Raw genomic sequence first — 24487 nt, 5'->3', positions numbered from 1 at the left:
AATTAATCTTAAGAAATTTACCAAACGGTTAATTTACTTTAAATTTATGCAAGTTCTATGGCAAGCTTTAAGAAAATACAAGCTTTCATTAATAAATCGTAAGAATTTTTTTAAATACACCGTTATTTTCCTCATATTTACCAACACTGACTGAACGCCACCCCATTTTAAAGCTATTGCGCATGCGTGAGTAAGAGAAACCTGCGGGCATATCGATTCATTGAAGTCTGCGTTACGCTACAAACTCCAACAACCACCACTACCAAATGCACTGTTGAAAAAAATTAAACTCCTACAAACTTAAATATATTTATATACAAATATAATAAAGTAACAGTTGTTAATTGCTAAAAGTGTTTTAATTAGAAATTAAAGCATTATACATAATAAGTTATGAATAATGAATAAATTATTTAAAACAAATTCATCGCATGAAAAAGAAACAATATTTTATTGTAGATTCCTGTAAATTTAAATTACAAAACACTCTAACCTTAGGATTTTTTATTTATTAATAGTTTTTGGATAATATTTTTTTCTGAGTGAACGAACTTCTGGATACCAACGCACATTGTAATATTTTTATCACTAAGCGTGGCGAAATGATAAAAACCGGAGAGAGCGACTGGGGCGAAACTCAGAGAGCTGTTGCTTGGGCGCCAAAGCCATGGCTTAAATTATTTTTCCAGCGATACGGCAACGCCTTCGATGGCCAGAACCAGCAGACATACTAAAAATGGCCAAAACCAACGAAGATGTGGTCGAAATGGGAAGCGAGAAAAGATGGAGAGAGAGGGAGAGCAGAAAAACAAAACAAGCAGCGAAGCTGAAAAGGCAAAGCTTGGCTTAGAGCAATTTCCGTCTCTGCGATTCAGTTGCCAACAATCTCTCGAGCCGTCAACGTGTCAAGCGGAAAGTTCTCGTCCAAAAGCATTTTTCACTCTGGTGTTTTACGCGTTTCAAAAGTTAGAACCAGACTTGGTTTCAGTGCGGAGTGCAGGTAGCTGAGTAATAGCAAATAAAAACAACTTTTTCGAGCAAACAAACACATTCAATAAACGACACGAACAACAATAAGTAAACAATGAGCTGTTGCATAAAACTTGTTTTCACGTGTTGCTCACACGTCGCTCTGTTGCAAAGAGCTGAAAATGTACAAAACTTTAAAGTGAACAAAAAGCCAACTAAATAAATAATATTAAATGATGGAAAACTACTGCTGATTATAGCCAACTTCATGTGAATAAGTTTACCTAGCTGAGTGGCTAGTTAAAGTTTAAAATAGTATTTTTTAGTGCCTGGAATTTGCGCGAATTTTCCAGTTTATTAATTTTTTCTCGTTCTCTTTAAAGAGATCTCTTTGCTGAATTCGTTACTCTCTTAACTGCAGCTTCTGGTGGGAGCTCAGTTTTTTTCTCATTAGCTAATAAAAATGACTAACTTTTTTGCTAAAAGCTTTAGACTGACTTGAGTATTGCATATTACTGCCAAGATGCATGGAAATGCTGTAATTAAGCAGTTGTCTAAGAATATTTATTTACAGCTTTTGTGTAGGTGCGTCAGTCATTTCCGCTTGAGCTTGTTGTTAGAAAAGCCAAATAAATCACATATTCTGGCCATAAATAACTTCTGGCCACAAAAAATAGTAGCATAAATTAAGAACATTATTTGTACGTACATGCTGGAAATTGATCCCAAGTCTAACCATAAATATTCAATATCTGGATCACATTTGGCACAAATGTCACCTTTTATTACAGATTGCTTTGGACTTTTAGCTTTATTGTCGCATTTCGAGCAAATGACGTAAGTCAGGCTATTTTTTGTGCTCTTTTGTGCGGCAAAATAAATACATTTTTCGAGCAAACTCGTTTGCGGCATTCCAACTCATTGTTTCATTCGATTTGCGAAACCCTTTTCCGAGTAAACCCAACTTTGAGGTTTATTAGACGCGGTTCAATCGGGTCGGGGTCGAGTCGAAAACGAAATCGAAATACGTGAGAATCGGATGCGTTGGCCCCAATAAAGATTTGGAGAAAAACTAATCAGATAAGAGAAAAGGGGCATATTAAAAGATTAGAAAACCGATGCACTCGTGTCACGTTTGCGTACTTAAGAATTTCATAGAAAGTTATGACCCCCGAAAATCTGGAAATCATCTCAAGCTGCTCGATGAAAACGAGGCGATAAGCCGCAAATACCTCAGGGAAGCTCAGTAGTTAGTTAGCTTTTGTTCTCGGTAGTTGTCTTGAGTCATCCGATGGATGAGTAATTTTAGAAAATAAATCCTTTCAAATCGAATGCAGCTGCAGCCTGACAACTGCGTGAGTTGCATGAAGTGGGCTATAATCAGCGCCAGACAATTGCACAATTGCTCAATTGGGTGATAAACGTTCCGGGTAATTGCAGCTGACCAAAAGGATACGCAGCCGCGAACAAAGGAGGGCGAACGAAAGACTTAGGAAGCGAACGCGATGACGAAGGGAAAGAGGCCAGAATGCCAGGGCCTTTGGCTCCTGCCCATGCTGCTGTTGCTGGTTGGACAGGTAAGTAAAAGATAATTAGACCACTTTCTGGACATTTCACTTTTCATTTGCATACAATAATGTTCTGCGACGGCCATGAAAACGGGGTTAACTGCCGGCCCTACTACCTCTTTAGCTATCTGACTTCCAACTCTACCATTTTCATGGCGTCTTGGCTCTTTGGTCTGCGGCTGCGGCTTTTCCACGGCAATTTTCCAGGGCAGACAAATTAATGAACTTCACATTGACTGCAGCTGGGGCCAGTTTATCAATAGCAATAGCAATTGCCATCGCCGTCGTCGTGGGGCCACGGTCATAACTATAACTCTGCGGGCAGGCTTAGTGCTCCGATTCCCCGCCTACCCACAGTCATAGTCCAAATGTGCCACTGACCGATATCTTAACTTTTACCCAACTGTGCGCCCCCCTCAAAAACTCGGTCCATTGTTCGTTAGCGCTTCAGGAATTCTCTGGGTTTCGGTTTTGATTTTGGTTTCAGTTCCGATTTGACTTGGTTCGATTTCAGTTTTCCTATGAAATGGCACAAATCTATCATGGTGAGAGTTGCTAGGGCTTGGCATCAATTGAAATTAGTTCAAGTCTGGATTGGGTCGATCCGGGGGATTTTCTGTACTTTTTACGACTGCTCAAACTATCAATTTGGTTTGGTATAGATCAAGTAATAATATTCGCTTACAAACTAGTTCTTCAAGATATATTTACTAAAAAAACTTCAGAGTTTCAAGTGCATTTTTTAGTCATTACAGACCAGCAAAATTCGGTTTCTAAAATGGTTTTTATTGTTCTACAATTAAAACGGTTGTAAAATTGAAGTCTATGAAACAATTAAATAAACATTACTGTCAAAGATGAAAGAAAATCGTTCGGATAACTTAAATACTTTTTGAATGCAAGAAGTGAGGATTTCCTTGGTACTTTAAATACATTTTAAATACGTATTTTTTTTTCAAATATCATAAGCTGTCAATGACTTGTTGAGTTTTTAACTGGTCAAATGGTTTCCTGACTTTTTGGATTTTGAAAATTTGACAAGTTTCGCCCTTGTCGCTGCCCACTCCTCGGACCAAACTGATAACGGGTATGTTGAACTATCCATCGAAGTCAGCGGCCGCTGGGGAAAATGACATCATAAAATGCCGGGTTTCGGGGCGTGGGCGTCGAAATTCGCTCTCTGGGCTTGGCAAACACTCGGCCTACAGCTCGGTTCGAAAGACTTCAAGTACAGAAAAAACAGAAACTACTTCGGCTTTTGGTTTAATGCAAAAGTCAGAAAACCTTGAAGCATACGTAAAAGCAACGGCAAACAAAACGCAGTCTCCCAGGTAATTATCATCTGGTTGGCGATGATGACGAAGTGAGGCAAACGATGATAATGACGACGATGATATAAGTTTACCCATCGCCGCGTCTGGCCAAAAAGTCAGGCAGAAATACCCATGTAAACAACCACTTGTGCGAAAGTAAATTTCGCCGCATGTGTGAGTGTTAATTGTGGGCTAAAATTGAAACTTACGGTACCCGGCCAGCCCGCTTTTCACACTCATTAAACAATAAGTGAACTAGCACCTTTTTCGGTTGGTTTTCGGTTACCTACCGAAAAAGGTTGCTAGCCACAAAGCGATTTAATTTTCTTTTCCTTCGATTAATATGCCCAACGCCCCGTCGACTTGACATAGAGGTGCCCAAAAATAGTCGACGGTTAACTCACTTTAATTGACGCCCTCTTTCGGTGCTAAATATTGACTTGCACATTAGCAAGTGCGTGTATTGTCATTGCCATGTTTTTGTTGTTACGGGCCATTAAAATCGGTTTCAATGTCAGCGCACACCGACAGAAATAAGCTGAAAGCGAATGAAATATGCTAATTCTCGAAGCCATCCGATTCGATATGTATATGAATATATGGCAATCTATACGTAAATGTGTATATAACAAGCGAGCGAGTCTGTTTGTATCGCCATGTCGTCATGGCTTTGGCCTGCCAGCAGCCATATAAGACAACGCGAGCAACCCACCAACAACCAACAGCGATTTACGTTTCGGTATATGAAGTAAAAATTTAAAAAACAACATACAAAAAACAAAACCCAAACAACCAGCAAGAATCTGGCGTATTTGGCCAGAAGTGACGCTTTGAATGAGACCACAGGTAGCTTGTGTTGCGGTTGGAGCTGTGAGGATAAGGCACATTTTTGGAGTTAACTGCTGTTTTTAACGAGGTAGACGGAGAACTTTTTCAGGCGGGCTTAAGGAAATTTGATCCTAATTATTATAAAAAAAATCTGTACAGTTCCCAAATTAACTGAGCGATAAGTTTAGTCAAAGCAAATATTTCTTAACATGTCCATTAATATTTTCAAGTTATTGTGTTTATTTTTATTAATTATTATAATCATTTTTAAAATTTAATAGATGACTCGGTGGATAAATCTACATCAAATACACTTATATAAAATCAAAACCCATTATTTTTACAAGAACATCAATAGATTTTGTACACCGAACTATATTTGCGAGTATTGCGAATATGGAATTTTGAAGCACTATTGATGATAGGAAGTCTTGTTTGCTCTACAAATACCAATCACGACCAAGAAAAGACGCTTGCCTAGAGCAGAGAAACTTGAGCTACCCACTTGTTGTGTTTCCCCTGCGAGGGTATCAAAATAAACCGCAAAGCCATTCTCGACTGACAAGCACGTGCTTCACAACGGCTGCCAAAAGCCAATTGAAGTGGCCCACACTGGTCTTAAGTCCCCCGATCCCTCGGTTCTCGGCTTCTACATCTTCAGCCCTGCCGGAATTACTGCTGCGGTTGCTGGCTGGCAATAAAAATAAAAACTTTAATACGCGTATGAATGTACTCAAAAATATGATTCATTGTTTACTCGGACTTAGTCGCGTATATATTATTCCTAGAACTTGAGATGAGCCACCAGCAGCCGACGAGAATTCAGCAGGGAAACTTCTAGCGGCAGCCCAACAAAAGACTTAGACAACAAACTCGTTGATTGTCTAGGCCATTTCATTGAAATTCTTTTAGTTCTTATTTAGTTTTTGTTTCTGTTTCTGTTCTGTTTTACGAGTATGAGCGCTAACGGTTTGTGCCAGTTACAGTTGGTCGGGATGGTTTTATCAAATCGAGCCGGGATTTATTTACTTTTTGTCTGCCGCTGATAACCGCAGAATGCCAATGGATATGGGGGCCTTAAGCCGGGCCATTATGCTCTAATTAACAGAAAATATGAGCAGTCCCGAAGACCGCTGCATATTGACCACAAAATGCCGGGTGCAATGAAGTGAACTGCACTTCTGGCCGGGACCTGGCACTCGTCTCCATAAAACGATCGCCACGCACTGAAGACTGAATACTGGAGACCGGGGCAATTAGAAGAGCAACCAGTTTGGTCACTGCACGCAACGCCAGCTCCGCACTGGGTTAGTAGTATCTATGGTCTAAGAGGTCTGATTCGGATTCTGATTCTGATGTCTGGCCCCCGGACAGGAAGCCGTTGCCATTGCCATTGCCGATGCTCGATGGCCGATGGTCGAGAAGATGTCGACTTGCCGCGACTGGGGCCATTAGATAGAGTGTGCGCAGTTAGTTTCTATGGCTCTTTGGTCATAACTCTCGGGGAGTTGGCCAGTGGGAAATGGCCAGCAAAAATTGCATGTTTATGTCCATGCCAAAAGATTTCAGAACGAAATGGTGTGAGTTTCAGTGGTGACAATTGGGATTTTTTCTCAAGAGGTGTAGTAATCGTATTCATTATTTCCCGGATTTAATTCAATCAGGGACCCTAACTGTTATGAGTTTTATGTTAAAAATCACATTTTAACAGTTATTTTCTGATTTGTAAAGTAAAAGTCAAAGAATAACTGTTATTTTTTTAGTTTTATAATAAAAGTTGTCAAATAACCGTTATTCGTCGTGGTCAAAAATAAAACTCAAACTTGATTTATGGCGATTTTGTGGGTAAAATGAATTTAAAAATAATATAGTTATACAATATGCACGGTTGGCTTTTTTTAAAGATTTTTTGTAAGTTATATAAAACTCGGTTATCATGTTTTTTTTAATAATTTCATTTTTTCAAAAATGTCAAGAGAATAACTGTTATACATAAAAATCAACAAATAACTGTTATTTTTGACTTTTATTATAAAAATCAAATAAATAAAAATCATTACGGATTTGTAAACTACAATGGCTTACAAAAGTAATGGTGTATTTCAAAAAATTTTTGGACTCTTCTAAGTGCATGATTTTTTTGGTATGAAAAATTTACAATAACAGTTATTTTCGGTCCCTGAATTCAATATTTATTTTTATAAATAATTTGTTAAATTTCTTTGATTTAATTGAAATAGGGCAATATATATTATTCAAAAATTGCATTTATTTATTTATTTGGTTAAGTTAAAATTTAAAAACTCTCCTACTGGATAATTACTTTTTGAAAGTGGGTACACTTTAATGTTAGATAATTTGTTTTCAAATTTTTAGTTGACACATTTCGACGCAATATGATAACATATTAACTTATATTTATTTATTTTTATAAAAGCTCTAATTTTATAGTTGATTCATACTGTTGGCATCACTACTGAGCTACCCACTAGTTCTGTGAGATCAAAGCAATTCGCTTGGCACATCCGAGCCACTGAGTTGGCGCAATTTAACGCCGCGTTGATCTCGCAGTGCGAATTATTTTGCTCAATGCTGAGCGGATCGGTGTAGCGTGAAATTCATTAAAATTTATGCAAAAGTGTTTGGCATATTGGGTCATCGGTGGTCGGCAGCCGTACTGGCTTAGTACGGAGAAAGTTCTTTCTTTTGTTTGACTTTGGCTGACACTGCCTGCGGCTGGGCCAGCACATGTTCATTATTTGATTAACTTGCATTGTTCACCTGCAGGCTTGCTCTGTTTCCCTGCTTCCCTGGGCTCTCCACCTGAGTAGGTCTGCCCGTCCGCCGTCAGTCGACATAAAAAACAATTTAGCAATTGTTTTTACCTTTGTTTTTCTGCTCCAGCTTCGGGGCTCGAGGTAAAAGTAGGTTTTATTTGAAACTAATGGGAAAAACTATTTCCCAGTTCTGCTTTCGTCGGTCGACAGCCGACTGTCATTGAGGCCCAGGGCTTTTGGGTAATTTTCAACTCTGTATGGGGCCCACTTTGCTTTCAAATTCTGTCCAAGATGATGCGCATGGAAAGTGCACATTTATGAAAATTGCAGACACACCGAGGGCTGTTTTTCTTTGGTTTCTGATTCGGCTGCTGGGAACGACTTTTTTGGAATCGCTTTTTCGTGCAGCCAAACTTTTTTGATAGCAATTAAGGCGATGGTCAAAGAAAGTGTGACAACTTCGGAATCACGATAAGCGATTGTTTCAATCAAACAAATGATTACTAAGGGGTAATATTTTCTTTAAGTTTGAGATGAAAGTTGGGACTGCTAATGTACTTGGATAAACTTTTTTTGGAAAAGGTTCTGAAGTGCCTTCTCATGTTCTTAAATGGCCTTGATTATTTGAATGGATAACCTCTATAAATTCACAATATGTTTCTTAATAGCTCTTATTGACCTTAAAAATAACAATAGCCAAATTTTTACTAATAGAAAAATCTCAAGATAAAGGCCACCATAAATTAAGAAAGATTAAAAAAGACTCATAATTTTCAGAGCAGTAATTCAAAATAACCTCTAATTTAAATAAGAGGATGATTAGAACTTTGGGCTAATTCGAGTCAAAAAACCTAGCAACTCATGATAGGATTAGCTTCACTCAAAAAATTATGAATAAAAGAAAGCATTACATTTATGAAGATGCACTTAAGTGCAATATAATCTCCATAGATTTTCAGAATGGGTAAGAATGAAGGGTAAGAATGAAGGGATCGATGCACTTGGTGAAATGATGACTAGAATGTTCGTATAAAAGAGCTGACCCTTTCTGGCCGCCAAAAAGAGGCTAATTCAATTAAAAGAAAACTTTCAAAACATGGCCAGCCCTTGTAAGCCCGGAGAATAGAAAGTACTTAGCATAATTTCCCAGCTGGTCAGGGCGAAACTCATTAAAGCCAGACATTGGTTTGGGCTACTGCTGGGTTGTCTTAGCTATCTTTCGGATTCCACGGACCATCGATAAATTAGAAACATAAATAAGCGGCAAAGAACACCGTTCGGAATGTTGTTCAGCAATATTTTGAAGAAGTTACAAAGCTTTTCTATTGATGGCCTTTCAGCAGCAGCGAACAAAAGGCCAGAACTTTGTTTTTGGGCTCGAATGGCGGGAACGAAGGAGGGAACAAGTGCTTATTATTATATTAGTGGTACGACAGCGTTTCATTATGAGCCACACAATTGACCCACCGAGCGGTGGAATGGTGGAAGGGTCGCCGCCGAACGTGCAGACCCGCTGACAGAGTCAAAAGGTGGAGTCGGTGGAGTAACCACCGATGGGACCATCGACGTGCCATGGAATTAGCGCGTCAGAACTTCAATGGAGAAGCGCGCCGGCAATTGAAATTTAATTGAAGCCGCCGCGACATTAATTGCCCACGGCCTTTCCTCCTCTCTGGTGGCTGGTGGTTTATCTACCCATCGGTGGGCCCTAACTCCTGGCCGAAAAGATAAAACCGTTGGAAAAACCCTTTCAGCTGTCACTCGACCCGCCGTTTTGCATTATATAATCAGGCAAAGCTCGGAACGGGTTTTCCTCCTCACCGGCGATGGCGATGTCAGCTTCATTAAGCTTTTCGGCCAGGTCCAAAGCTGAAGCTCTGGCCGCACATAAATACGCTCCCATCTGGCTGGCGGTACTGTAATGCGAGTTAAACGGCAATTTATGCGCTGCCAGCGAAAATACCGTGACAATTTGCAATCAGCCAGCATTCGCTGGACTCGCTGGCCAACTGAAAAGGCGGCTTAGTCCGACTCAGTCGGGAAGGCTTGGCCCGGGCCTTATGTTATAATTTACTTCGGGCCGAGCTTTATTGCCCGAGCGCCACATAGCGGAAATTCAAATGCACGCGAAATATGTATGTTAAAGGCGACTGCGACTCCCCACCTTTTGTTATGCACGAGTTTTGTTTTTGTTTAGCTTCTAAGTCGAACTTGCAGCACATGTTTGTTTTTTTTTTTGGTTTTTTGGTTTTCTCGACTCCCAGCGATCGAAATATGTTTGGCAATCTATTTTGGCCAACTATGCGCAGCTGCACTTGGGACTATGACTTTGGCGATTGTATCGCTTCGACTAAAATCCAAAATCAAAAGGAAAAAAAATAATAAAACGTCGCTGGCTCTTGCGAAATATTTAAGTTAAGGAAACACACCCAGGCGGTCGGGCCAACGTAAATTGAGTGGAATTAGCCGTGCACATAAATCACAATCACATTTAATTGCTTAGCCAAAGAGGTGATCAACTTTTAAGGCCCGAATTCCGCATGGGAATATTGACTGCTTGCGAGAAAATCAGCTAGACTGTATTCTTTTCCTTCTAATAATAAAAATTAGCTTTATCACCCATGTAGCTTTAAAAGGAATACCTAACGATAATCGATTTGATGTTATGTGGTATCAATTTCGACTTGATAAGATAATCTCCTCGTATCGATTTGATACTATAAACTGTTCAAAACATAAGACGTACACTGAACATTTTTGGAAGTTTTTTAATTTATTCCTTGAAGCTAGAAATTAAGAGACTTAAAGCTATTAATGACATACCATTTGACTTAAAGTTCTTAAAATGAAATGGGAACCTCTTATTTACATTTAATAAAAACTAAGGCATTCCTTTTGGGCCAACTGCTAGCCAACATTTTATTACCCTTTTGCAAAGAAATAAATTCAATAACATCCATTTGTCTGCAGACCCATAAATGCCACTCCAGTTTTATGAGGGATTTAGAACAGCGCATCTATGCGTCCATAAAATCGCCTGACTCCAAAAGAACCAACTTAATTTCCCAACAAGCAGAGCATTTCCAGGGCGGTCTCTCCACCGCCCCAGACAGAACGTCATTTTTCACTTAAACTCTTGCAGTTTTGTCATTCCTAAGCAGATAATTGCCCAGGCTAAAAAAAAAAAAAAAGAAATAATGGATGAAACGAGTTGGCCTTCCTGTACTAATTGCCCACGTCACTTGGCTTAATAGCTAAGCTGCTTAAATGCGGCGGGCCGAACACTTTTAGTTTATGGCCTGACCCCTTGCAGCCATATAAATCACCTCCATCTGGGGCTCCACTTAATGATCCTGGGCGAGTCAGCGATTTTGCGAGTCTGCGAGTCTCTGGGCCTGCTCTTTTGGTTCCAGCTGCGTTTCGATTTTGCGATACGATTTTGCATGCGGTTGGGTTTCGGAAAGGAAAAGGAATTTGTGAAAAATCACTCGGCCGTAGTGTCCTGCGGGGAAAATCCATCAAGCCAAAAGCCGCGGCTCACTGCCTCATTGGCCATGGCGTGACTGGCAGCGCAAGTGTCTAATTGTATTTGGGTTTGCATTTTGTTTTCTGTTTTTCTGAATTTCATTTTTATTTTTTCCCCCGACCACAATCAGAGCGTGTTGCATAATACAAAAGCCAAATGCTGTACATTTGGTTAGCTATTTTAACAAGCCGCCGCCACACTCGAAACGATAGTGAAACGAGCATGCAAAAACTATTTTAATTGACTGCCGCCTGCAGTTGGCGAGACGCAACAACAACAGCAGCAGCGACGAGAAAAACACAATAAAATGCACAAAAATCCATGCAAAACAATTGCCTTTTCGCCGAGCGACAAATTGTCATGGGAGTTCGGAGCCGAAGTTGCTCTGGGGACCCACTCTCATGTGACCCTCGCGGCGCATTGAACTCCCCATCGGCGGAGATCGTTGGCTATCCAGATCCACCATTGTCATTGTCTCTGCTCTTTTTCGATATTTTTTCCTCCTTTTTTTTAGATTAAAGTGGCCGGCGCATTGAGATACAATAAATTGCTGATGGCATGCAAAGTGGATGTTCTAGTTGCCATAGAAAGTGGCACACTGGCCAACATGTTTTTGGCACCGACTGCGGCGTTCTGTCAGCGTTTCAGAGCCGGGAAACTGGGTCACCCGGCTGCATTTCACCTGACGCACAGTAGCAGCTCGGCGGGCGGAGTGGGCTGAGTGGAAAATTAATTGCTTCAATGAGTGCACAAAATTTCATCTTTTATTTTTTGGCATGCCGAAGGGCGGACGAGATGCTGTTGCTGTGGCTGCCTTTTGGAAAGTAAATATAAATCAAAGGCCTTTTGCCTTTTGGCAGAAACAGGGAAAAGGCTGAGAAGGGGGAATGAAATCACCTGGATTGGGACAGCGCCCGAGGGCCGGCGAAACGTGAGCCCAGTTGGACCACAAAGGCGGCGTCTGGGCGATTGTCATGACATGGCTTACTTAACTTTGGCGCGGCTTATCTAGCAGCTACACTCGGAAAATTATTGGATTTTTATAGCAGTCTTATTTATTTAATCCTTCTTTGTGTTGAAAGTCAGCATGCAAACTTTAACAGACAAGTTTGCTTACTAGCAAACCAGTTCGTGTCTTAAGTCTTTTGTTTGCCATCTTCCGCTTGACAAATGGAACAAATTTTTGTTAGAAAATAAATTATAAATGGAAATTAATAGCTATATTTAACATTAATAGTAAACTTTTTAAAAGAATTTAAGCGATTATCTTGGCCAATCTATTGTGAAAACTTAACAATCGATAAAACTTGCCAATTTATTATCTCCGAAATATTCTTAACAAGTTTCTAAGAATTTTTACCTACCTAATCTCCCCACTTTTTCTTGTGTACCCACTCCATTCTTTCGACTGCCATTCCCTAACGTTCTGGAGCACAAATTCAATTATCACGACGGAGCGACAGCAACCCAAGTCGAGCACGCCAATAAATTATCTTAGAGCCAAATGCCTTTGACAGTGCGCCCGGCTGTAAGCTGTAAACTGACCCAAAACGTGCACAACATTGGCAGCTGTGTGTTCTGGCCCAAAGTTCTGGCCAATCTCCGGGTCTCTCTTGGCCGCTTTGCAATTAATTGCGACCACGGCTGACTCTTTGGCTTAGCATTTAAAATTCATTTGAATTTTCCTTAGCGGCTGCTGTTTGGCCAATGAGTTGGCATTAATTTGCCGGCCAAGTTAGTGCGTTGGCTGGTTCCCAGGGTCCAGAAATCGGGTCAAAGTTATTAACCGAAGATGCTAAACACGCTCAACGCTCTTCTCATTTTCGCATTTCGTATTCATTGCAGGTCACAACACAGGAACCGGCGGCCGCCCCGTCCGAATTCGCCCCCCACGTGACGGCCACTTGCAAGGCGGGCACGATGAACATCAAGGTGAAGATGAGCTCCGGCTACACGGGCGCCGTCCACGTCCGGGACTACCGCACTCCCGGCTGCATGGCCATGGGCGACGGCAGCGACCAGGTGGCCTTCAGCCTGAATCTGTGGGCCAAGCAGGGCGCCAGCGACTACTGCGGCATCCTGGTCAGCAACGTGAGTGGAAGCAATGTAAGCATAACCCTCTGCGCTTTTCTAACCACCAATAATCACTAAACCATGCACAACTTGACGTTGGGGTTGCGAAAAACAGTTATATAGGTAGAAAGAAGACCAAGGTGTATTTAAAAGTTCAGAAATATGAATTAAAAAAAATATTAGAAAAAAGAAAAGATCTATCATATGGAGTTAGGGAGTTGAACCTTAGCTAAATAGAGTCAAAGTTCATGAGAACTTGAAAATGTTCTGCTCAACATGCAAACAATATCTTCAAAAATACTCTATAAGAACATTAAAGAAATTGTCTGCTAATATCATACAATTAGAGAATTTAATTAGGTGAGAAATTGTATAAGACTTTTGAACAGCTTAACAAAGTAATTGCTAGAAGTAAAGAACTTTTGGAGACCGGCTTTACCAGTAATTTCCATCCAGTTACTCACGCAGCCAGCAAGTTCGTGTTTTAAGTCTTTCGTTTACCACCTTCCGTTTCGAAAAATCGCAAATTAATTTTGTCAGCCAGCGAGTATAATTTGCAAATTACCGCCAAAATTCAGGCAGTCAGTGAGGAAAAGCCACCAACTGTGAACTGTGAGGCAATCATTTGGGCAGCTGAAAAACTGCCGATGCGAGACAGCAGACTGTCTGCTGACTAGAAACAGAGGCTAAGACTGAGAGACCTGATGCCAGAGTCTGAGACTGAGACCTTGTCTGGCTAGAAAGGGCACGCATGCGCATAAATTTGAGCCCGCCTATCGGCCGTGTACTTGAGTCTTGGCCCCAAATCAACGCAAATCAGCAAAGACGCTGGTAAGCTGGTCCGCTGGTCCGTCGACGTTGCAGTCAGTCTATATAGTAACGATGGCAATAAAAATCAAGTTTAATCCTACGTGCATCACAGGCGTTGACAGGCGGCGACTGCAATTCCGTGTGGGTCTGGATCTGGGCTGGGGTCCGGCCTTTCCATTCGCACACGCACTCGAACAATTGCCAGACAAAGGCAAATCGCATTAGCCATAGTGGAGATTCCCCCAATGCGTTGAAATGCAAATTATCCATATCCATAGGGCTGGCTGCCAGATGCTTATAAGTACAAGCACATACAACATTATTAATTGCAATGTCAAATCCCAACGACCGCACCCTGTACTCTCAGCTTGGCCCCTTGCTCACTTGGGGCAAAACTAGAGCCCGGCTTTCGATGCTGGGCGAGATTTGCAGCTCCGAGGCCCACCTTCATTTGGGGATGCGAACAAAAAAAGGGGAGGTCCCCCATAAAATTAAATCACGCTTATCGCAACTGCGGCTTCAATTTTATTTTTACGTGTACACAAAAACACGCACATATCCGCTGCTTATGTGCAAGGTTGTACAGTGAGCAATGGCAAGGCTAGAATATTTTAAAATTAATTGGATTTGTGGGACTTTCAACTTATTTTTAAAATTCTAAACGAAATACCCAGTGGGCTTAATAATTGTTTATATTTTTAATTAAATTTTTCTTTAACTTTATTGGATAAACTTTTTATTTGTATTTATAAAGTATTTCTTGAAAATATAAAAATTAAATTCAATCTTATAATAGTTCAGGTATATTATGTTTTGAAAATCTTAAATGTTATTTGTGTTCGTAGTTTAAATATATTATTTTCAAAAAATTTTAGGCGGAGCAGGATATTAATCATAGAAAATGACAAAAAGACTAGGCAGTAATAATATCACCTTAAATTTTAAAGCTTGTATCTGGAAAAACTCCTGCTATTCCCTTGCTATATAGACTGTTGAAGTGTTGATGAGTTCACTTACCCGAGCCTCCACTGTACCTTAATGTCTGCTGGCTGTTCTGAAAGGGAGTGCCTTGGCAGCTTGCGCCGGCGTCTAGTTTCATCGGCAGACGGCGGATTTCACATGCCCAGACACGGCTTTCCACGCTTCGACTTTGACAGCATTCCAAGCCGTTGTTGTGGATGTGATGTGGATGTTGTATGTTGGATCCGATGTTGCTATTGTTGTGCCGGCTGCGTGGAATTTGTGTCAAAAGAATGTTTTTTGTGCGGCCGCAAATTCGATTCTATTTCTTGGCAAATATTTTTGCGAGCCACTTTAATTGCTGGGGCGAAATGCCTTTTGAAGCCGACTGACCTTGGCCAGAAAAATGCCGCCTGCAGTTGGGCACTTTCGCCCTCGTCTCCTCAGTGCCACAGCCTTCCTGAGAGAGTATCTTTAAATCTGCTCCAGCGCAGCTGGCAGAGCATGAAATTGGCGCTGACAATGGCCAAGACGCCCAACAATTTTTACATAAAGTTCAAGACGGCATTGTGGCTTAGCTTGGCTCGACTTAGCCTGGCTTGGCTTGGCGTACTTGAACTTATTTCTTATTACGGGCACTATTATTGTTATTATTATTATTTCTATTTTCGCTGCTGCGCGAGTGGGTTGCCCCGCCAGAGATTGTTTGCCATTATTTGATGATGGCAGCTTTGGTTCTTTGTCTAGCACCATTATATACATTTAAATGTTAATTGCGAATGCAATAGCCAAAGACCGTAGGCAGGGGCCGCAAGACAATTTGCCATCAGGCAATTTCAACACATTTAGACGACTTAGACGGGTAATTGGGAGTCGCTCATAGAGCGTATGTACACATGTACTTAGGGGGAATCAACTTTGCCATTTTCTTTGGCTTTTGATAATAACCTGATAATGAGCTCATCCGCTGCGGCATGCAACTGCGTGATGCATGAGTTGGCAAACGGATTGTGACATCACAATCACAAACAGACAACGTTCCCCACCAATGGAGAGCTAGAGCTCTCCGCCCAGCCAAGGTATTTATTTCTGACTGCTGCGATACGTTGTGTTTACTTGCTAACCGCTTTAACTAGCCACTGACCAAACTCTAATCAAGCCAACCCATTCATCAACGCTTTAATACCCTGAAAAAGTGGAGGCGTGCGATTAAACCATTAACAGAGAGATAAAATAATATATAAAATATATATATTTACTCACCCAAGTATCTACTCACACCGATTGACACTTATTTACTGGGCAATGCAAACTGGTTTGACTGCCAGCTGCTGCAAAAACGATGTAAGCCACTCAGAAGTGACAAAGAAACTTGTACTTTTTTTTCGTTCATCTTTTTATGGAAAGCTGTTGCGGGTCAAGGCCGGGTCCATAATATCGAGGGAAAAAACAAACATTACAAAATAACTCAGTCAAGCCTTGGGCAACAGTTAGAGCAATTACCGCGGAATATCTTGGCCAGCCGAGCGCAGAGATTCTTGGAACAGTTGCCCATCTGCAGTCACATACCGCTGCACAAGCCAGCTGCAGATGATATTCAAAATGATTCTAAAATAATTACCGAAATCCATGATAGCCATAGCATGAGCATGGGCATATTTAAGTAAACCAACAGAGAGCAATCATAGCCAAGGGGAAAAACGCTAAGGAGAAAATAAACAACTGGAAAATGCGTCACACTTGGCGGCATTTTGCATTTCCTCGTTGTGCGATTGCATCATGTGACAATTAACATGCCACAAGTGCAAGTTGCAGCCACGGCCGTGGGGCAGGCCACTTACAGTCGAAGAAAATAGTGAGGCACTGAATAGAACAATTATCCTTGATTTTGGCCAGAGAATAGGGGAAGCGTTTTACTTAGAATAATTCGTGAAATAAATAGCATTTATGCCTTGAAATCATTTTAAAAAAATGGCAGGAATTTTAAAAATATTAGATTTGTTTTTAAAAACTCAGAACATTAGTTCTTAAATGAGTAGGGGCTGGGATCTTAGCATCGTTATTTTACTCTATTTTCCACAATCCACTATGGGCAAAAAATTCGAAAGTGAGGCATTTTTAAATTTTTTTGTTCTTCAGTATTACATAAATGACCTTCTGTGGTTATTTACAATACTTAAAGGAACCTAAAATCCATTTTCAAAGAATTTTATTTGGCGTTTTTCGCTATTTTTTCCCTTAAGAAATTCGAAAGTTTGAAATAGGGTCACACGTTTACAAAAAGGGACGAAAAACTTTGTAGTTTTCACACCTCGATTTCTTTGGTTATTGTAAGCCAACCAAAAAAGTTTAAATATGGATACAAAGAGTGAAGGATTGTTAAATAAATTATAAACACTGAATGTTTATTATATGTGCTTTTTGTCCATTTGTTTGATGAGTTGTCGCTTAGTTTTTAGATGACAAATAAGAAATGTATTTTTGCTTTCTGTGGAGTGTAAGATGTGAGTATAGGAGAGTATAGGCAAGGTAAAAATAGGAAGTTATAAACAAAACAATTGCTAATCGAACCCTATCAATACTTTTTGCACGTTTTTGCACGTTATACGTAAAACCTCCACGTTGTAGTTGCATTCGAGTTCTGTCACTACACATTGCTTAATGTTTGTATCGGCAACAACCGGCAACAAACCGCTGTGATGGAATTTGTTTTGCAAACTATGAACGGAATCGAATTAAACGATAGTCAGCACACAATAGTCAAAAAAAAATTAAGCAGATTGTTGCCTTTTTTAGTCGTAATTTGCCAAAATGTCAAAGAATAATAGACCGATTCAAGGAAGAACATTTCCTGCGGCTTTCGTCGAACATGAAAATTTCATTTTTGGAAAAGGGCTTGCCAAGCGACAAACCTGGTCGCAAATGCCTAACTTCTAATGAGGCAGGACCACGATTAAAGCGTAAGGTGGCATCTCAATTGGCGAAAGAAAAAGAAAATTCGATGCCATTAATTTGGCATGGTGCTTCTTTTTGGCAAAAAATATCAAACAAGAAGATACTTCAGTTTTGTTGCGAAAGGCGTTAAATATGAAATATTTATTAACAAATTCATTTTTTTTATATCCTTGCCTTTAAAAGTAAATATGCGGCGTTGGCGGTTGATGGAGACTTGGTCCAATTCAAAATTTAACAAAAACAGAAATTGTATTACAGTTACCAACACAAACAACATTTTCTTTAAATCCTTGCCTTCAAATGTATATCTGCGGCGTGGGCGTAGGATGAAGATGTGGTCCGATTCAAAAAGCAACAAAAACCGAAATTACATCTTAGCCTTAAAAGTATATAACAAAAATTTTAGATTTGTATCTTTAAAACTGGAGTTTATGCCTCAAGGACTGAATATTTGCCCATAGTGCAATCTGTACTTAAATGTAGAACTTGTAAAAATATTGAACTTATGTTTTTCTTTCAAAACATCGATATTATCGAATCAATACTGTCAAATATAGAAAATATCGATAATTTTCAAGTAGATCTTGTACTTCAGTGCCTATATGTTTTAAGAAAGCATTTTAAGTGTGTAACAATTTTAATTTTTTATTTTTTTTTCTCTTATAAATCTTGTGAAATATGCTAAGGCTTAAAGAAAAGTACTGAGTTTAAGAAAAGTGTAAAAGTAAAATGCAGATTTTGCCGAGGTGAGAATTATGCTTTTGCGAGTGCCAACAGCTGGCTCGTAGACTTATGCTCCTGTTTTATAGGCGAAGCCTGAGCGGCTTGATCATAAATTGGGACCTAACTCGGCTTTTCCAACCAATCAGCATTAACGTCATGGGCATAAACTTTTAATAACCGGCAATTAAATGAACTTTTCTTCCCCTCTCTCCACCATCCCTCGATGGACGACTCCCAATCCCCCGCAGCGCACCGAGGAGCGTTCTATCCAACTGGCCGTGCGTGTGCACAAGACTCTGGAATTGGCGGACGATAAGTTTTATGTGATTACCTGTGGCAAATCGGGCTTTGCGCGGTAAGTCGGCGAAATGCTTAGCCTGTCTAGACAATTGCACTTAAGTTCTTAAGTTTCGGCTCCGATTTGCTCTTGCTCCGTGTGTGCTGTAATTTTTTGGTCAAGCTTCCGTCAGCTTCCCAAGTGCTGGCCAATTTCCAGAGACTCGACGGCGGCTCACAACAAATAAGAGAAATCAAATGGCAAATTGTGCTGACCATGGATGGTCTTCGATTTGGATGCAGGCATGTAGGTGTTGCTCTAAGCCATTGTTCGAAATTTCTTTCCGCTCTTGAGGAATTAGAACTCAAGGCCATTGAGCTTTGGGCCAGCTCAACACTTTGATTCTTTCACTCAATCACTTCTTTTGTGCGGGCCCCATAAGTGAGCAAAAAAAAAGAGAGAATAATTCCCAAAAAGGCAGAATAATCAACAAATTTATAGAGCTTACTGGGCAGCAGTTCAATTAACGGTAAACGTCTTGAGGAGCCCCGATAATCATCTTGAGGTGAACGAAAAACAATTTAATTTACCTTCTCGCCTCGCGGCTCATTTGCATAATGCCAATGACTCTGCTCGACTGCGACTTACGCAAGTCTTTCTCGCCATAAAAGAAATCCCCGCTGGGCTGCTGATGCGGCTGCTAATACAAAAACCTCGGATGGGAAATAAAAATGGCATTAAAAACGGTTTTCCAAAACGTTGCGCTCTGTTAAGCCCCGGAAAAAAGCAAAGAAATTGTTAACAGAATTTGTGTGGTAAGCGCAAACATTAAAATCGTGCCAGCCGGGGCAGTCAGTGTACAAGGCGGACAACAAATAGTTTTAGACATGTGTACACATATTTGTTTCGCTGCCTAACTGGCCCACAAAGGCAGCTGTCTATAGCGCAATGACCGGCAAATGAAATAGCAATTGCAGTTGCATAATTGCAGAACTTGCAATTGCAGCTTCGCCCAAAGCTTTTGGGTCTATTGGCTATGCTTTTAATTAGCCCCTGCCACACGGAGTAATTACAGAGCCGTTAGAACCCCCAACCGGCAATAAAGACCTCTATAAAAATACACTCCTCCCACTACTTCTTCCCCAGCGATGACAATGCCCATGTCGTGCTCAAGTTCCTGGAGAACGATCACCGAGTGCGTGAGACGGTCTACGGGCACAAGTACACAATTCGCGCCGAGTTCTCCAAGCCAAACGGTGGGTAGACCCAGCCCCCCGGGGCTCAGTTTTATAAGTCGGTTTATAATGCTCCTATATTACCATCTCCAGATACCTACGGCCTGCGTGTGGGCAACTGCTTCGCCTTTGACAAGAAGAACAGGACCCAAAAGCTCACTGACGACAGCGGGTAAGTCGAATTATACCTGAATTATGCACCTAAACACGAATAATAACAAGAAAGGAAGCTAGCTTCGGCCAGCCGAAGCTTATATACCCTTGCAGATCATTCCTATTAATTAACAAATCGCAAAAATGTTCAATTTTCTAATATTTCTCATTAATTTTCCGATCGTTCCTATGGCAGCTATATGATATAGTCGTCCGATTTTGATCAAATTAAAATTGAAATTCGGAAATATTTAAAAAGAGTTATATCCTAGAGTAGAAGATAATACAATAAAAACCAAAGAAGCTAGAATTTATTTCCTATTTTCCATTAATTTTTTGATCGTTCCTATGGCAGCTATATGATATAGTAGTCCGAAATTCAGAAATATTTAAAAAATAACATCCCCAAAAGTAGAAGGTAATATTTCAAAAAACACCGAAGCTAGAATTTTTTAAAGTTTTTTTTTTCCGATCCTTCCTATGGGAGCTATAAGATATAGTTGTCCGATCCGGTCGGCTCCGACATATATACTACCTGCAATAGAAAGAAGACTTTTGCAAAAGTTTCGTCCCGATAGCTCAAAAACTGAGAGACTAGTTTGCGTAGAAACAGACAGACGGACAGACGGACATGGCTAGATCGACTCGTCTTGTGATGCTGATCAAGAATATATATACTTTATGGGGTCGGAAACGTCTCCTTCACTGCGCTGCAAACTTCTGACTGAAATCATAATACCCTCTGCAAGGGTATAAATATTCAAAAAATACAATTTTCCTAAACATACATCGTACTCATTCGGATTCAGTAATTTATTTGTTTTTAATCCACTACAACATGAGTTGTTACAACTTGGGAATAACTTAAGTTGATCATTTACTAATGTGAAATTATATTTCCTGAGTTTTGTTTGAATCCTGAAATGGCAAACTATATACTAGAAATACAAAATGTATATATGCTGCTACTACAATATAACGAAATCATTATAAAGATCTTCTTAAAAAAATGTATTTCAAACTTGTTAAAAAAATAATTTAATATTTATTACAATAAAAGTAATTACATGTATAATGAATGAAACAATTAAAGTCCCAATTATGACTCCGTAATTATTTATGAATAAGTTAAAATGTATTCAATATTTTTCACAGTGTAAAAACATTTTTTGCTCATAACACTATGCAGCATCAAAAATTAACCTCGATGAATGCTATATTTTTGGATTCGTTACGAATTCCCAAGTTAAACTGCGTTTTCCAAAGAGTTCCCCGACGCAAGGATTCTTAGCAAAAGGACGTCAAAGTTCGAAAAATGCTGAAATTGACCAACTTTGCGGAGCTCTCAGAGGCAAATGGATGCATGGCTTGGTTCGAAGTTAAAGTTTTTTAAAAGATACACCCTTTATCTTTCAAACCCCATACATAAAATAATTTTAGGATTTTTTTTAAGGCAGAAATAAATTCCAAAAAACATAGTCAAAAAACTGAAAAACATACAGCTGCGGTCAAAATAGTAGCAGTGTTGCCGCCTTGTGTTTTTAAAAGTTTTATGTTGTAATTTTTTCTTATCCAATTAGTCTAATAGTAAAATTATAATCAATACAATATTACCAGGAAAAGATCAATTACAACAACAAACTTTTAAATACACAGGGCGGCATCACTACTACCATTTTGACCGCTGCTGTATACTTTTATGTTTTTTGACTATGTTTTCTAGAATTTGTTTCTGCCTTAAAAAAATCTTAAAAATTTTTTAAGTATGGGGTTTGAAAGATAAAGGGTGTATCTTTTAAAAAACTTTAACATCGAATCAAACCATGCATCCATTTGCCTCTGAGAGCTCCGCAAAGTTGGCCAATTTCAGCATTTTTCGAACTTTGAGGTCCTTTTGCTGAGAATCCTTGCGTCGGGGAACTTTTTTGAAAACGCAGTTTAACTTGGGAATTCGTAACGAATCCAAAAATATAGCATCCATCGAGGTAAATTTAAAAAGCACTAAAAATGCTGCACAGTGTAATTTTTGTTTCCCCCCAAAGCTGCCCCTATGACTCGGAGATCATCAGTCGTTTTGTGCCCACAGCAGATGGACGAGCGGCCGAGGCGGTGCTCTCCTCGATGTTCAAGTTCCCCGAGGGTATGACATGGAATTTCCACCCAAGGCGCCCAGATTCTAACTTTCTCTGCGATACTTTCAGGCTCCGAGGTGCATCTGCAGTGCGATGTGATCCAGTGCTACGGTCGCTGTGTGGAGATCGATGACTGCAACGATGTGGCCCTGGCTGGCTTCGGCAAGGGCACCAATGGACCCCGGAAATTCGGGCCAAATGAGGAGGGTTCCAGCCTGGCTGGGACCACGGTCTTTGTGCTCGATCCCGCCGAGGCTAGATGTGAGTTAAATAGCTGAATATGGAAATGTGCGGGTTATTAATGGTATTTATATTTTTGTATCTGGGCAGTGATCTCGGGCAATTGCGAGGATGGCATCCGACCCAGTTGGCTGCTGTGGCTGACCATCACCCTGGGCGTACTCTTCCTGATCATGCTGCTGATGAACATCTTCCTGTGCACTGCCATGAGCTGCAGTTGTGCCAATACAGAGGTAATAAATTTGTCATTTGTCGTAGATTAACTACAGATTAGAAGACATTTTTCTATCCTTAAAGAACCCTTTGCTTTTCCATAAATCTCACCCAATCGAACACTTGCAGATTATCGAGAAGGAGCCATCGATCATCGAGGAGTACGATCCGTACCGCAGTTGGCATGGCAGTCAGTACGGATCCCGCTACTCGCTGCACGGCAGGGATGCCCACAAGGGCTACACCAGCGGCGGCTCCACGATACACTCAAATAGGTCTGATAGATATTAAGCTGCCTCCACAAAATCAAACAACAAACAGACAACACACACAACACACCTCTATTCTACACTTCAAAATGCATCTGCTCTGCTCTCGCAAATTATTTTCCGGTTGCTGTGGAGCCACACACACAATACAAAAACAAAACAAAAGCATGCCAACAAAGTATCTTGTATCTGCGTATCTCTATGTATCGTATATATCTCCTGGACAGCCCAGAAAAACCAAAACCAACCAATAATTACAACACAACAGATCACAAAAACAGAAAAATCCAAAACACAGAATGAAAAACCATTTCGTGCCTAGTACTGCAACTGTAATTAACCGATAGTAATTTGCATTTGTCTACCGGTAATAACCAACTATCTCTCTAACTAACTCTCCGCCCCTCCATAAAAAAGACAATCGAATAACTAACCGCCAATTTCGAAGAGTTGCTAACTAATCTGTCTCGAAGACTTTCCTTGACCCCCCTACTTTCTGCAATTTGAAATGTATTGTATTAAATCCAAACTTATCCAACGTACTTCGAAGGTCGATGCCAATCGATAATGATAACGATTATGCAATTGTGCACTCGCGTCCAGGCTCTAGACATTCCACGTTACACGGACAGCGCGCCCATCGGGGACCGCCCAGTAATATATGATATGATCAGATCCCAATTGATACGAACGCGACAATAATGAACACTAATTCTGTAAGCTAGGCTAAGTACTTCCCATCTCTCCATTTCGAACTTGAGTCTCAAATGTACATAACTAAGTGAAAATGATCGAACTACAAGTTTTCCAAATTTTCTCCAACACGATGGTAGAGACGATGCCGCTGTAAAATACTAAAATAAACGTACTAAAGTTCTCTTTGCCTAATTTTAATATTGAACCACTTAACCATAAGTCATTAGTCTGTCATAAGTGCGAACGAATGTGTATTAGTGAAATGTTTCAACTACTTGTAAAAATAAACAAAGGCAGGCCAACAAAATTAATTTAAAGTGTAGTCTAAAATGTTAGGAAGCAAACATTTGGCAAATGCGTTAAACGTACGAATTGTAATTAATTTAAAATGTAATCATTTAATTTAATAAAAACTAAAAAGAACAATTTTGATGTTTTTTACTTGGCTGGGCAGGAAAGATACACTTGAACAGCGAGTTTTCTTGGCTATAAAAATCCATTCCACTTATTTGTGATTTTTTACATATAATTTGATAGCGATGGGAATTTTCCCATGAATAATACCCAAATAATATCCAATATATACATATTGAGGCATATATTTTCTGGTTTCTGGTATTTAAGAAATTCATCTTTTTAGGGAACAAAAACATTAAGATTAGTTAGGTGAAAACTAATTAACTAATTAGTACTTAATTGTATGTTAATTGTAGGAAAATTCTCAAGTCAGTTTCCATGAAACAAAGTGCAGCTCTTATAGCACGAATGCC

General features: G+C 40.0%; 1 protein-coding gene across 3 annotated transcripts; it reads left to right on the top strand.

The window, feature by feature from the left end:
* The first annotated feature begins 826 nt into the window (after positions 1–826).
* LOC108061013 (uncharacterized) lies at positions 827–24143 on the top strand. 3 transcript variants are annotated; one of them, XM_044396297.2, is made up of 11 exons: positions 827–1000; positions 2410–2546; positions 12827–13087; positions 18751–18857; positions 19926–20035; positions 20108–20186; positions 22210–22307; positions 22369–22560; positions 22630–22772; positions 22882–23027; positions 23572–24143. In XM_044396297.2, the coding sequence occupies exons 2-11, from the start codon at positions 2475–2477 to the stop codon at positions 23684–23686; spliced, it is 1323 nt and encodes a 440-aa protein (XP_044252232.1). In that variant the 5' UTR covers positions 827–1000; positions 2410–2474; the 3' UTR covers positions 23687–24143. The 3 variants fall into 3 exon arrangements, with proteins under 3 accessions (XP_044252232.1, XP_044252231.1, XP_044252230.1); XM_044396296.2 differs by lacking the exon at positions 23572–24143 and having other exon boundaries at positions 836–1000; positions 12827–13072; positions 22882–23422; XM_044396295.2 differs by lacking the exon at positions 23572–24143 and having other exon boundaries at positions 845–1000; positions 22882–23422.
* Positions 24144–24487: the final 344 nt, after the last annotated feature.

The sequence above is a fragment of the Drosophila takahashii genome, chromosome 3R, assembly GCF_030179915.1.
Source record: "Drosophila takahashii strain IR98-3 E-12201 chromosome 3R, DtakHiC1v2, whole genome shotgun sequence".
In the NCBI taxonomy this organism is placed as follows: domain Eukaryota; kingdom Metazoa; phylum Arthropoda; class Insecta; order Diptera; family Drosophilidae; genus Drosophila; species Drosophila takahashii.
Note: the sequence above shows the minus strand (reverse complement) of the source record. Positions and strands in the feature narration are given on the sequence as shown.